General features: G+C 44.6%; 1 protein-coding gene across 1 annotated transcript in view; it reads left to right on the top strand.

Annotated features, from left to right (window-relative positions):
• The window catches only part of CAST (calpastatin), a 242816-nt gene that overhangs the window by 154892 nt on the left and 72488 nt on the right, over positions 1-15436 (top strand). The window contains exons 6-8 of the mRNA XM_068247496.1: positions 81-131; positions 2999-3115; positions 15426-15436. The exon at positions 15426-15436 is cut by the window's right edge and continues 121 nt beyond it. Coding sequence (XP_068103597.1) covers positions 81-131; positions 2999-3115; positions 15426-15436 — 179 coding nt within the window. The remainder of the gene's footprint in view (positions 1-80; positions 132-2998; positions 3116-15425) is intronic.

The raw sequence follows: 15436 nt of genomic DNA, 5'->3' as shown, positions 1-15436 counted from the left end.
GTGTCTCTTTCTGATAGCAAATCTGTTTGCATGTATCAGCTTGCTATTGGGTGTTTGAAATGATGAATATGTCATTTTAGGCTAAACAAACCGCAAAGAGTGTGCCAGGTAAATCCACACAAACAACAAAGGTAGGCAGGATCAGCTGGCATGCTCTATCAGTCACCAATGTTGTCTTAAAGCTGAACTCCAGGCACACTGCTAAATGTACAGATGGAACACTGTGTATGTGAAATGTTTTACCTAGCAACATGAATGCAATTCTAATCTAACCAGTGCTGGGATTCAGATAGCGTATTAGTAGTGAGCTGCCATTACATCGTCTTCTGTGTCCTCTCTCTCCTCCTCTGCAGCAAGGAAACAAAAACCTGGGCTAAGCCCCTCCCCAGCCTGCTGATTGGATAGTGCAAGTCATAAGGTCACTGTATGCTATGGTTCTCTTATTCTTAACTGTGGTTACACTTCAGTCTATGCTCTTGTAATTTGAACAGTGGGATTGGAACAGCTAATGGAAGGGCAAGCCAATTTTGGCAGCCACTAAATAGTGGGCAATCTGCACAGTAGGTGGCAGCGGTGCCCTTTTGACACCTGGGGGGAAGGTTAGGTGCGGGAGGGAAGTCTAGATTAGGTGGCCATGGGCTTAAGGTTGGTGGCCCGTTAGTGGGGGTTAAGGTTAGGCGCCCATCAGTGAGGGTGAATAAGCACTTGGGTAAGGTTAGTTACCAGCAGGGTGTTAAGGTTAGGCACCACCAGGGGGATCCTGTGTGAGAGTAGGGAGAGGTTAGGCCATAGTAAAATATTGGTAAATATGGCTGAAACTCAGCTACTTAATTCATATAATATTGATAATGTTACCAATATTTTACTACTGGCTATTTCCTGCACCCTATAGACTTTTTTTTTTTTGGGGGGGGGGGGTAAATCCTACACCTAAATTAGCTTGCGGCGCTTTCAAATGTATGCAGGGGGATGGTGCAATCCGAGCAGCAGTAGCCCCACCCAAAGACCATGAAACTCAGTCCCTGTAGTCTGTTAGTCATGTGATCACAATTTTAAAACAAGGGTTGGTGTTTTTTATCTTACTCATTTCACATAAAAATGGTACAATTTTCTCGCTCTCTTTAGTAAGCTATTACATGATAGCTATTTACAGCTGTGCCTGGAGTTGAGCTTTAATGATTGTGAATTGTTCAATGTCTGTAAAGCTCTGCAGAAAATGTATCAGCACTCTATATACATCTGCATGCACATAAACAAAATTCATCACATTACTGGTTTAAATTATCCTTTTCTTATTTGCATGCTGATCAGCTTTTCACATTTAGGTATTATTTTTGTTTGTCATTTTTCCTGCATTTTGGTTACATGGCATGTTCCTTACGTTTGTCATGGTTCTCGTTTCACTTCACTATGTATTGTGGAATTACAGTGATGTCTGTGACCTACTTTTCCATGGATGACTGTCTCTTCATCAGTGCCCAGGAAATACAGCAGAAGCAGAGTGGCTGTATCAGTGAGCTCTATCTCCTGGCACTCTCTGATACTGGCATGTTCCTTAAAAGACAGACTATTCAGCATAGGCCCTGATTCACTAAACACCTGTAAAATTCCTGTGAGCAAATGAGGCAATTCCTGTGAGGCACAGAAAGGTTTTACCAGTATTTATGCAAGTAACATAGTTTGTGTTCTGCACATAGCACAACTGACATTGGTACGTGAAGCGTTACGCAAATTGGCTTACGTGCATACATCTTTCAACATGGACGTTGCATACATAATGCAAGTTGCAATTTGTGTGTAAAGCATGCTACATAATTTGCGTAAGCACTGATAAATTTGCTGTACGGTGTCTACACATGGCAACTTTATTAACACACTGCCTCCTAGGTATAAATATTGTGTACTCAACCCCTCCTTCCCCCCCCCCCCCCCCCCTCCACATTTCTTTAGATTGTAAGCTTGCAAGGGCAGGACTTTCTCACCCATTTGTGTCTTTTGAATTTTAGTCATTTTATTCTAGTGTTACTTTTGTCACTGTAATTACCAATTCTGTATTTCAAACTAATTCTGTATTTTGCATACTGGTGTACACCATTATCTGTATAATTTTGTACCCCATGTTTGTTTCTTCCTTTGTACGTAGCCAATATGTTGGCGCTTTATGAATTAATAATTGTGTTTTAGTGAATCAGGGCAGTAGAGCCGTGTTAAGTGCCAACATACCATGCAGCACTGCATGCTCAATAAAGAGCACAGAATAGACCAATCATAAAACCATAACCTAAGAAAAAAGGAGCAGTCTTTCCTTTAGGGCTACTTACACACCAGGACGTTGCGTTTTAGAGGACGTTATGGTCGCATAACGTGCCCCTAACACAACGCCTGGTGCTCCCTGCTTTGGACGTCGGAGTGAGCCGTGTTGTGCAGCTCACTCTGGCGTCCGTGATGCGTACTCTTGTGCGCATGCGGCATCATGTGGTCATGATCGCTGCACAGAGCGGCCGCTCCAAGAAGTAAACGCTGCACGTCACTGAGTGCAGTGAATATTAATTAGCCATGTGCCTGGCCGCTCTCCGCTCCTCCCCAACGTTACTGAGCATGTGCAAGCAGTCTAACGCGGCTCTGCCGCTTAGAAAGTACAGCATGCAGTACGTTGTCTGGTGGCGCAGCGTTACTATGTAACGCAACGTGGGCACTGTGAACAGCCCATTGATTTTTCATTGCTATGCGGTGGGGTGCGTTACAGGCTGCTCTAACGTGCGCCTGTAACGTCCCACTGTGAAACCAGCCTAGAGGTCAAAGTGGGAAAAATTGAAAGTTGTCTGTTTAGTAGTTCCCAGACTTGAAGTAACTGTACAGAATTAGACTTGGTAAATGATCAATATTAGATCAGATTTCTATATTGAATCATATCGCAGTTTGGGTGTATTTTTTCTGCCTTCACTGCGTCTATATTTAACAGCTTTGGCTTTTTGACTAATATTCTGTTTCCTATCAGCCAAAGACTACAACAGCCCCATCACCATCCACAACATCAACAGCGAAACCCAGCACAGGAAAGACCCCGACAAAGCAGGATGCCAAGCCGGAGCCTGAGAAGCAGAAAGACAGCAAGGTAAGGGTGTAACCTGTTTCCGATCCAACCATCCCAGCATGATTCTGTGTGATTGCAGGTTAAAATACAGCAAAAATATGGTCTACTTAACCATTTCAGCCCACGGGTATTTTTCACCTTATGGACGAGGGGAATTTTCACATTTCAGCGCTCCTCCCATTCATTCCCAAATAACTTTATCACTGCTTATCACAAATAAATGATCTTTCCTTATGCCTCCATGGCAGCACATTGGGTAGTGGCTCCGCCCCCCTACCTCATAGGACCAGTGAATATTTAAATAGGATTAAGAGGCGGTGCTCGCTGCCTTTTTTCTCAGTCCTCACCTCATATGGACCTACTCTGCGTTTGCTGCAGAAATATTTTTATTTTACACCTACCTGACTGTTTCCTGCAGTCTCCATGCACTTGCCTCCCGTGCGTGAAGGTTCCCATATCTGGTTCATAAATTGAGCTTTTGTGGAACGTCCCCCGTTCTGCTGGTCTTGGGGGGACTGGTGTGCAACATATTGGGCTTATGGGTGATTAAATATCACTTTGATTTCCCCAAATATGCCTGCACTTTTTATAAACCCTAATGGGTTTGGCCGGTGTCCTTTCCTTCAGTCTTCCTAGCCTACTTTGCATATTGTTTGTACTTACAGTACATAGGCTTAGGAAGGCTCTGTGTTCGCTGTCTTGCCGCGTCCACCACCTGCAGAGTAATCCTCTGCTAATCCGAGGGCATCCTGTGACGTAACGGAGGCGGAGCTATCGAGCACCGCCTCCGTCGGATCTTTCAGCCGGATCTATGCGTCCTATTGGCCGCTTCCGGCTCGCCATGCGTACCAGCGTGGTTCTTCCGCTTCCGGTTTCCGGAACCATGCGGAAATGCCTATTTAAACTTCAGAAAGACGGCGTTTTCGTTGCTATGAAGCGTTCTGGACCCTGGACGGCTGATTTAGCTCCTGCAACCCTCGATTGGGACAGTCTATTCCCTGATTTGCATCTACTTATTGTAAGTCGACCTGCTCATCCTTTTTGTTTGCGGCAATATTATGTATATATTTTTCTGTGCTATCCTTTCCTATACCTTCTTTTTTTCCTCTGCAGCTGACATTGCCAGCTACCTCATGGACACCTATGCGCCATACACAGACCAGCGGTATAGTGATAGGTAGGTGCTATTTCAGGTAAGTGTGCATCAATGGGAGTGCTACTATATGTTAGTCATAATGTGACTATATATCTTTCAGCCACAGAAGACGGACACAAGACAAGAAAAAGAAATCTTCAAAGAAGGAATCATCTTCAAAGCACCATTCTTCACATAGACACAGATCTAAAAGTCGCTCCCCGCCACGACAGTCGGACAAGCACCGTTCTTCACGCAGAGATAAAAAATCACCAAGAAGAAGTCGGTCTCCTCACCGTACAAGACATCAGCAAGCATGCTGGGCCTGTGGAGACAAGACTATGGAGGGGAAGCTTGTATGCGCCAGATGTTTTACGGAAATGTCTGCGGAACCTGAACAACCGTCGGTGGATGTCACGGACCTCATTAAGAAAGCGGTCCAAGATTCAATGGACTCATATATAGCGAAGCTTCCTGCTATTCAGAATTCGGATCTCTCTGCACAACCGAACACGTCTTCATCAACCGATGACATCCAGATGGAAGACCTGGCAACAGGTTTTGATTTCCAGTTAGTGCAGCCCTTCGTGCAATCAGTTAAACAGGCTATCGAATGGGAATCAGAGGAAGAACAGGATGATCAGGTGGACAAATCAAAACAGAAGAAAAGATATTACAGCCAGACTACCATTACCAAAGAAACTTTTCCATATCTAATCGAAATTGATGAAGTGATTAAGGAAGAGTGGCAAAAGTTGGAAAAGAAACCCCCACTGTCTAATAGATTTCAAAAACTTTATCCGTTAGGAGAGCAGGAATCTAAACCGTTAGATAATGCACCTTCTGTTGATGCCTCTATTATAAGATTGGCGAAGCATATGACACTTCCTTTAGAAGATGCAATCTCGTTTAGGGATGTTCTTCAGCGGAAAACGGATATGGATCTGAGGAAAGTTTATCTGGCGGCCGGTGGAGCCTGTAGACCTGGGGTGGCCTTGGCTTCGGTTGGGAAAGCGGTCCGAGTCTGGGCGGAGAATGTGGAATCGGCGGTGAGATCAGGTGCGGACATAGATTCAATTACTTCTTCTTTAGAAGATCTGAAACTTTCTGGCGACTTTATTGGCGAGGCTGCCTTTGACATTGTGAGGAACTCATCCCGGGCAATGTTATATGCTGTGACGGCTAAGCGTTCGCTATGGCTAAAATCTTGGTCGGCAGATACCAACTCACGACTCTCATGGTGCAAGATTCCCTATGATGGGAAAGCCCTGTTCGGGGAGAAGATGGACTCTGCAATCAGTAGGGTTAGAGGCGGAAAGTCAGGCCTCATTCCTCAAGATAGACGACCGGGCAAACAGTTCCCTACCTCTTCTTCTGCTCAGCAACAAACCAGGTTTAGAAACGCAAGATCGTACAGACCAGGCAAGAATGTGAAAAGGAATTGGCAAGGTGGCCAATCATCTTTCAATAGAGCAACAAAGCAGAAGACTTCGGAGCCTACTTCAAATCAAAAGAAATCTTTTTGATGGTACGCTTGTCCAAAGTGTCCCTGTGGGTGCCAGATTAAAAACCTACAGCGAAGTCTGGAAGTCAGAGATCAGCTCTCACTGGGTATTGAACACTGTGTCGCAGGGACATTCTTGGACATTCAGGAGAATCCCAACAGACAACTTTACCCCAACAAAAATTCCGAAGTCATCCGAGAAGAGAAACATCTTATACTCATACGTGGCAGAGTTAATAAACAAACAGGCGGTATCTCAGGTACCTTTACAACAAAGAGGTCGGGGGTTTTATTCCCCACTGTTCCTAGTGGAGAAGAAGTCGGGAAAACTGCGCCCAGTCTTAGACTTAAAGAGGCTAAACCGGCATATTCAATTAGACAGTTTCAAGATGGAGTCGCTTCAAACTATCTGTCATGCGATAACCAAAGAAGACTGGATGCTGTCTGTCGATTTAGAAGACGCTTATCTCCACATTCTGATCCGAGACGACATGCAACGTTACCTGAGGTTCGCCTTAGATCAAGATCACTTCCAGTTCCGATGCCTCCCATTTGGGATCTCGACCGCCCCGAGAACATTTACAAAAGTGTTGGTGTCGGTGGTCGCTCTACTCAGAACGCAGGGATTACGTCTATATCATTATCTCGACGATCTCCTCCTAGTAGCAGCAGACCGAGCACTTCTCCTTCATCACAGATCTATCCTTATACACACTCTGACCAGATTCGGGTGGATAATCAATCAAGCGAAAAGTCAACTAGAGCCATCTCAAGACTTAGTCTTTCTTGGAGCTCGATTTCAGACACATATGAATGCAATCTCAATTCCGACAGAGAAGATCACGATAATTCAGGACAGGGTCTTGAATATGATTCTAACCACGTCATGCTCAGCAAGGAAATGTCTCAAGCTAATAGGTACGCTTACGGCGACCATACCTATGCTACCTTGGTCACACTACCACACGAGGGAATTTCAACTGGGCTTCCTAGCTCAATGGAACAAGGAACATATGAACCAACGAATTCAAATACTTCCTCAGATGAAGAACAGCTTGCAATGGTGGTTAGTGAAGGACAATATAGAGTCCCGGATACATCTGGTGCCAGAGATTCCGATAATTATCACAACGGATGCCAGCAGACACGGTTGGGGAGCAACATGCGAGAGCGAGTTAGCCCAGGGGACCTGGAGCATACCAACTTCCAGGAACTCTTCGAACTATCTAGAACTGAAGGCAGTGCTGTGTGCTCTACATTACTTTCAAACCAAGATATACCGGAAGAACTGTCTAGTGAGGGCAGACAACAAGACGACAGTCTCATATATTCAGAGGCAGGGAGGCACACGCAGCCCATCACTTTGGCAAATAGCGAATCAGATTCTGGCCTGGTCAGAGAACAACCTGATATCTCTGAAGGCTGTTTATATCCCTGGATCTATCAATACGGAGGCGGACTTTCTCAGTCGCACACATATGGACAACAACGAGTGGTCTCTCAATCCTGCGACATTCAACCTCATTTGTCACCACTGGGGATGGCCAGAAGTGGATCTTATGGCTTCCTTCCAGAACAAGAAATGCCACAGATTCCTTGCGAGGTACCCTTTCAGAGAAGCAGAAGCCCTAGACGCCATAACATCGCCGTGGGACTTCGAAGTGGGATATGTATTCCCGCCAGTTCCCCTAATATACAATCTTTTAAGGAGACTGACTCGGGAACCAGTAACGTTACTGGCGGTGATTCCAAACTGGCCACGCCGTCCGTGGTACCCACTACTACTACAGTTGTCAACCGGGGATCCACTACAGCTTCCTTGCAGGAAGGACCTTTTGAGTCAGGGCCCACTTCTTCATCCAAACCCGGCACGTCTGAACTTAGTGGCATGGAGGTTGAGAGGAGGAAACTGGAAAACCTAGGACATACTCCAGAAGTAATCAATACTCTTTTACAAGCCAGGAAACCCTCTACCAACTCCACATACTATAGAATCTGGGATAAATTCACGGAATTTGCAAGAACATTATCCTTCAATCCGTTGCACCCTCAGCCTAACCACATACTTGCTTTCCTTCAAACAGGTTTAGACAAAAATCTGAGCTACAATGCGATCAAGGTACAGATCTCAGCCATCTCTGCCCTGACCGATTATCGGTGGGCTCTTCATCCACTGATAAAACAATTTCTACTAGCTGCAATTAAAATAAAACCACCAACAAGACCTATATTTCCAAAATGGGACTTACCTTTGGTTCTAAACGCTCTCACAACTCAACCCTTTGAGCCTATCGCGGAATCCTCACTATGGAATCTAACATTGAAAACGGTATTCTTGGTGGCCATTTCTTCGGCTCGCAGAGTGTCCGATCTTCAAGCCCTCAGCTGTAAAGAACCTTTTCTTACCTTTTTTCACGATAGAGTGCGTCTGAGACCCATGGATTCTTTCCTTCCTAAAGTTTCTACAACTTACCACATCAATCAGGAATGGACACTACCAGCCTTCCATGACGAGGACAATGCAACACTTCACTGTCTGGACGTTTCAAGAGCCTTGCTAGCTTACTTACAGGCAACAAAAGAGATTCGTAAAACGGATCATTTGTTTATAGTTCCAGCAGGGTACCGTAAAGGTCATCAAGCTTCATCCAGGACTATTTCGTCATGGTTGGTGAAGGTGATACAAGGGGCTTACCGGGCTATCAATATACCCTTACCAGAAAACATCAAGGCGCATTCGACGAGGAGTATCTCTTCTTCTTGGGCCGCCTTCGCCAATGTTACAGCCTCAAAGATCTGCCAAGCGGCCAATTGGTCGACTATTAATACGTTTATTTCCCACTATAAAGTGGATGTGTCATCATCAACTGCACTTGAATTTGGGAGAGCAGTAATCTCCTCCTCTGTATCTAATTTGAAATAAATTTATTTTTCTTCAGCAAACCTTTTGCTCCCTCCCTTATTTTGATACTAGTTAGATCCCAATGTGCTGCCATGGAGGCATAAGGAAAGCGGAAAATTGAATACTCACCTACCGGTAATTTTCCTTTCCTAATGCATCCATGGCAGCACATGGATCCCTCCCGATTATTCGGTGAGGCTACTAGCTACAAAGACAGCGAGCACCGCCTCTTAATCCTATTTAAATATTCACTGGTCCTATGGGGTAGGGGGGCGGAGCCACTACCCAATGTGCTGCCATGGATGCATTAGGAAAGGAAAATTACCGTAGGTGAGTATTCAATTTTCCGCTATACCTTGTTTTTTCCGCCTCCTATTGGGCTTTCTTTCGGTGGTACATTATGTTAAGACTTATTTTATTCTAAATGCATTTTGATGGTAATAATAAGAAAAAAATGGAAAAAAATCATTTTCTCAGTTTTCGGCAATTATAGTTTTATAATACAACATGCTACCGTAATTAATTATCCACACATTGTATTTGCCCCAGTTATTGCAACGTTAAAATTATATTATTACAATATTTTATTTGGAAATAAAGATGCGTTGTTTTAAGTTTTACTTCCATCACTAATTTTTAGCCCATAAATTATTAATATGCCCTCTTGACATACTGTAACGAATGAGGAATTATGTCCATGGTCAGCGCACAAGATGCGCGCCGACACTACGGAAATCTAGTCGCCACCTGGCGACGGTGAACACACAACAGTGAAGACAAAGTGGGAAAGCAATCGCAAGAGATGGCGATTGCTAACAGCGACACAAGACTGAATAAGCACAGAGATGGATTGTATGTCTGTCCACCAATCTAGTCGCCACCTGGCGACGGTGAACACACAACAGCGGAAACCAAGTGAGAAAGCAATCGCAAGAGATGACGATTGCTAACAACGACACAAGACTGAATAAGCACAGAGATAGAATGTATGTGTGTCCACCAATCTAGTCGCCACCCAGCGACGGTGAACACACTACAACGGAAACTAAGTGGGAACGCAATTGCAAGAGTGGCGATTGCCAATAGTGACACAAGACCGAATTAAGACAGAGCACAAGTGTAGTAAGAAAGACATGGCAATAAACAATGATCAACAAACGCTAGCTAAACGCGAACACCGCACTCATTCGCAACAGCGAACGCGTTTAAGACACGATCACCTCGCGTTAGGCGCCCAGTGATAAGCGTGCCACCCTAACTAACCAATGTAACACAAACCCGAAATAACAGAAACAAGTCAGATTGGATCCACTGCTCTTCCGCAAGAGCGAGTGTGATCCATACATGGGAACAAAACTGAAAGCGTCCACTGCTCTTCCGCAAGAGCGAGTGCGATCCAAACAGACAGAGCGGTTTTCTGTCAGCCGCCAGCCGGCGACAGAACAATCGCAACGGAAAGACAGAACGATTCGCTACCGCCAACCGCTGGCAAACAGCGCAATCGCAAGAACAAGACACGACAGACTAAGCAGTACTATATAAACAATTCTGACTGCACTAACTAGGAATGCAAGGAGCACTCCCAAAGGGAAACTACTCTAAGCTAGCAATAATAACCAACAATGAGCAGAGGGCTGAGACTCCAGGCAAGTTAGCAGGAGCAAACCATCATGACCAGCAAGGAATTCTGGGAGCAAAAGGTATTTATACTGTAAACCATCAAAGGAAGCAACTAAGCAACTTGCATGACAAGTGTATTCAAATTCCTCCCCAGAACAGCAACTCTGCAGCTTGCAGAGTAGAGATAAGTCTCCTTTCCAGGGACCTGCAGCACTCAGACCTAACAAATGGTCAAACAGCTGTCTGCCTGTGCAGACAGCAGCGCAGATCATTACACGTATATATTAAAAAAATTTATTCCCTAAACACAGTAGGTGTAATTTTACTATTTGGCCACAAGATGTCCCCATTGAGAGCTTCCTATACGCGTACAATATGTACGCTATAGGAAGCAACATTGTTGCTACATTGTAACTAGAGAAGGGACGCAGGCATCAATGGATGCCTACGATCATGGTGGCCTGCGGGGAGATTAATGAAGGAACTTTGTTCCCATTCATAAATCTAACGATCGGCGGCGGTAAGCGACGGAAATCAGCGGCGGGAGGAAGCGCGGCGGGGGCTCTATTTAAGAATACTGTAATCACTGTTTTTGAACAAAAACTGTTTATTCTCAGAGGACGACAACAGATTGGCTCAGAGGACTTTTTGTCCCCTGCAGCCAATCTCCCCTGCTCCCGGAAACATCGCAATCACGGGCATCTGCCCGCACAGATCCCAAGCTGCAGGGACGTGATGATCTCGTCCCTGGGGCTGTAGCAGCTGCGGATGTGAGGCTCACGTACCAGCGGCAGAAATTGTTAAAATTGATCATCTTGTGATTAGTGATTGTATTACCATGGACGTGTGTCATACTTAAAGAGACTCCGAAACAAAAATTGCATCCTGTTTTTTAACATCCTACAAGTTCCAAGAGCTATTCTAATGTGTTCTGGCTTACTGCAGCACTTTCTACTATCACAGTCTCTGTAATAAATCAATGTATCTTTCCCCTGTCAGAGTTGTCAGCCTGTGTCTGGAAGGCTGCCAAGTTCTTCAGTGTTGTGGTTCTGCTATGAACTCCCCCTTCCAGGCCCCTATATGCACACTGCCTGTGTGTTATTTAGATTAGAGCAGCTTCTCTCTGCTCTCTTATCTTTTACAAGCTGGATAAATCGTCCTCTGAGCTGGCTGGGCTTTCACATACTGAAGAATTACAGACAAGGGCAAAGCTGTTTGCAGGAAGAAAAGAGCAGCCTGAAACTTCAGTGCATGAGAGATGCAGGGGGAAAGAAACACACAAATGATCTCTTGAGATTCAAAAGGAAGGGTGTATACAGCCTGCTTGTGTATGGATGTATTTTCTATGTGTGGACATACTGTACATCAACCTACTTCCTGTTTTGGTGGCCATTTTGTTTGTTTATAAACAAACTTTTAAAAACTGTTTTTGACTACTTTTAATGCGGCGGGGAGCGGCGAAATTGTGACAGAGGGTAATAGGAGATGTCCCCTAACACACTGGTATGTTTACTTTTGTGTGATTTTAACAAGACAGATCCCCTTTAATGGTATTGTAGAGGCACGATTTTAGGTTTTTTTTTTTTGTTTGTTTGTTTTTTTTTAATTCATTCATCTTAATCTTGGACTTATACCTTAAAGAAAATCCAATATGGGTTATACCTGGATTTGAATATTTATTTTTTATAATCATATTTATCACCATTGTCTTCTGTGGTAGTATGTGGAGCACAACTGTGAATAGCATAAATGCATGTGTGACATACTATGCATGCAGGATTCTGATATTTAAACGTGTCTAGGACAGATTATATAATTGTCTTCTGAGGGTTGGGTGTTTTTAAGCGTATGCTTGAAGGTTTTAAGGCTCTAAGCATGACAGATGTAATGCAGAAGACCTCTCCAAAGGAGGGGTGAAGGCAGCTCATAAGAAGTCCTGTATGCTAGAGTGTGAGGAAGTGAGCAGGGTAGAGAAGTTTTGTTTGCAGAGCATAGATGGCAGTTTGAATGGCATTTGGAAATTAGGATGTGTATTGTGGGAACCAGTCATGGAGAGCTTTGTAAGCGAGGTGTAGGAGTCTGAAATAGGTTGATTTGGTAACTGGACAGTAGATGAACTAGAAAAGAACGAAATAGGAGCAGTATAGCTGTTATATAGGAGTCTAAGGGGCAAATCTTAGTGTTCTACCAACAGACAGTGGTTGTGGTCCAGAGTGCACTGAAAGTTGGGTTGAAAACTGGAATTGTAATAAGCCCTTGAGGTGTAGAGATGAGGGAGTCTGTAAAACTAGGAGATGATGGGGTGAATGTAAAGGACAACTGTAGTGACAGGGATATGGTGGCTGCCATATGTATTTCCTTTTAAGCAATACCAGTTACCTGGCAGCCCTGCTGGTCTGTTTGGCCGCAGTAGTGTCTGAATCACACCAGAAACAAGCATGCAGCTAATAATGTCAGAAACACCTGATCTGCTGTATGCTTGTTCCAGGTCTATGGCCAATATGGGGGGGGGGGGGTGTCTTAGGGTTAGGCACCACCGGGCAGGGGGTTCCTTAGGGTTAGGAATCATCGGGGAGGGGGGGTCCTTAGGGTTAGGCACCATCGGGGAGGGGGGTCCTTAGGGTTAGGCAGCACCGGGGAGGGGGGTCCTTAGGGTTAGACACCACCGGGGAGGGGGTCCTTAGGGTTAGGCACCACCGGGGAGGGGGTCCTTAGGGTTAGGCACCATCGGGGAGGGGGGTCCTTAGGGTTAGGCACCACCGGGGAGGGGGGTCCTTAGGGTTAGGCACCACCGGGGAGGGGGGTCCTTAGGGTTAGGCACCACCGGGGAGGGGGGTCCTTAGGGTTAGGCACCACCGGGGAGGGGGTCCTTAGGGTTAGGCATCATCACAGAATGGTTCTGTTTAGAGTAGGGTTAGGTTTAGCCATTATAAAATATCGGTAAATATTACCAATATTTTACTATGAAAATTTAAATATTCACTAGTACAATATTGCTAACCTTAGCAATATTTTACTAGCGGCAGTCCCTGCACCTCTTTTTCCAGGCATCTTTATTTCATGTATGCTGGAGAAATGGGCTTTAGAATATACAGTCAGGAGACAGTTGGAAATTTTAGTGAGATCTGTTTGTGTGATGCTGCGGTCTCCGCACAGAAATGAAGGGAATCAAAGAAAGTATTGGTAGAGAAATGGTTCTGAGTGGATATTTCAATTTCGTAGTTTAGAAATACAAGGTAGAAGTTAGACGTGATGGGAGCTAGAAAAGCAGTGTGGGGGGGGGCAGAAACTATTTTGAGTAGCTGTGTTGTGATCAGTTGTTTGAATGGGGAAAGGAAGTGAGAAGGAAGGGGGTTCGTGGAATTGGTAGAGATCTGGGACTTATTAAATAATGAAGTTGTGAACAATATTTCCCAGCTTCTATATGTTTGCTTACCTTGTATGTTCATGACTGGAAGGTTATCACTTCAATTTCCTGGTGGTACCTAGAGCATGAAATAAAAATGCTGAGGAGAGTGTTTGTTACATACCTATAGGTCTGTAGCCTGTTTGTGCACATTTAGGAGTGTGTGTGTTATTGGCATTAAATCCAGTGACGGGATGATGCTAAGTTTATTATTTAATGCACACCCAGGAGTGAGGGTTATTGGCATGAGCGCCAGTGAAAGTCTGAAGCTGATAGAGCTTAGGGGACCTGTAGACAACAGCCTCAGAAAAAGTCGAGTAAAACTAAATCCAAGCTTCCATTCTAATTTGAGAATGAATATCCATTCCATATTTTCTTCTCAGTCATGCTGGTTCTCTTTCAAATGGACTATCGGACTGAATGTGTGTTATGAAATAAAGTATTACAGTATATCCCAATGCCAATAGGGAGTAGATCGCTACAACCACCAATACACAGCCAATGGGAGCCTGGGATCCCAATGCCATTACATGCAGCGGGGGTTTCCTCTGCTTGTACCACATATTAAGGTGGCCATACACTTATAGATTTGCAGCAGATTCAACCATCAGATAGATTTCTGTCAGATGCCTGTCAAATCGAATCTGTCAGGAATCTATCTGATGTGTGCCACACACTAGGAACAGATTTCCAATAGATTTCAGAATGAAATCTATTGGAAATCTGCATTATTGGACCATCAGATCCAATCCAACTCTACGTTCCATGGATCTGCTACCAGCAGCAGATCGACCTAGATCAGGCATGGGCAAACTCGGCCCTCCAGCTGTTACGGAACTACAATTCCCACAATGCATTTGTTTTTATGAGTCATGACTGTGGCTGTCAGACTCCTGCAATGCATTGTGGGTCTTGTAGTTCCTTAACAGCTGGAGGGCCAAGTTTGCCCATGCCTGGCCTAGATCTTCCATCCAGTCAGATCAAATCCATTGAAAGTGGCCACAAATCTATAGATTTGAAAGAATTGATTTCTATAGAATAAATCGATCGAACGATGGCTGAAATCGACCAGTGTAAGGGCCCCTTAAGGCTGTGTTCTCCCAGCTTGTTTTTGTCAAGATATCAACCCAGCTGAATACCCTGACCACTTATCTACCACAGTGCAGCCCCCCAATCTGTCAGCAGTTGGAGATTGTCTTGAGCTCTGTCTGTGCCTATTAAGCTAAGCTGGGGACTCACTATAGGTGGCTCAGCCCAGCTGGAACAAGCTTGGGGGTGGGGTGCATATAAAGCTGTAGATTTAGGGATGCTAGGACTAAGTTACAATACGAGGCAATGGAAAGTTGGGACATACTATGAAGAGCACTAGAAACTGAAGTCAAGTGTGGGGAGCACAGGGAAGGTTTGCCACACAATTGGAGGTACTGGAATGGCACACCAAGGCCTTGATTCACTAAACCGTGATAACTCCTATCACGGCCGAAAATCGCGGCCGCGTGCAATAATTCGCATGATATGAGTTATCACTGTTTAGTGAATCAAGCCCCAAATGTGCAACACTGCACTGCACTGCACTATAGGTCACACCTAGTTTTAGACAATCTAGCTACATCTCCATTCCATCTTGCTAAATTCATTTTTTTGGGAGAATACAGAAAGGCTTTAATGTTTTTGTGTTGTAATCTAGTTAATGTTTTTTATAACCCATCCTAGAAGAATGGTGAATGCAATGTTAACTTACTTTATCCTTCTGCTTTCCTTTAGGTTTCGCCGTC

Source organism: Hyperolius riggenbachi, chromosome 1 (assembly GCF_040937935.1).
Source record: "Hyperolius riggenbachi isolate aHypRig1 chromosome 1, aHypRig1.pri, whole genome shotgun sequence".
In the NCBI taxonomy this organism is placed as follows: domain Eukaryota; kingdom Metazoa; phylum Chordata; class Amphibia; order Anura; family Hyperoliidae; genus Hyperolius; species Hyperolius riggenbachi.
This window is presented reverse-complemented; position numbering and strand designations above follow the sequence as displayed.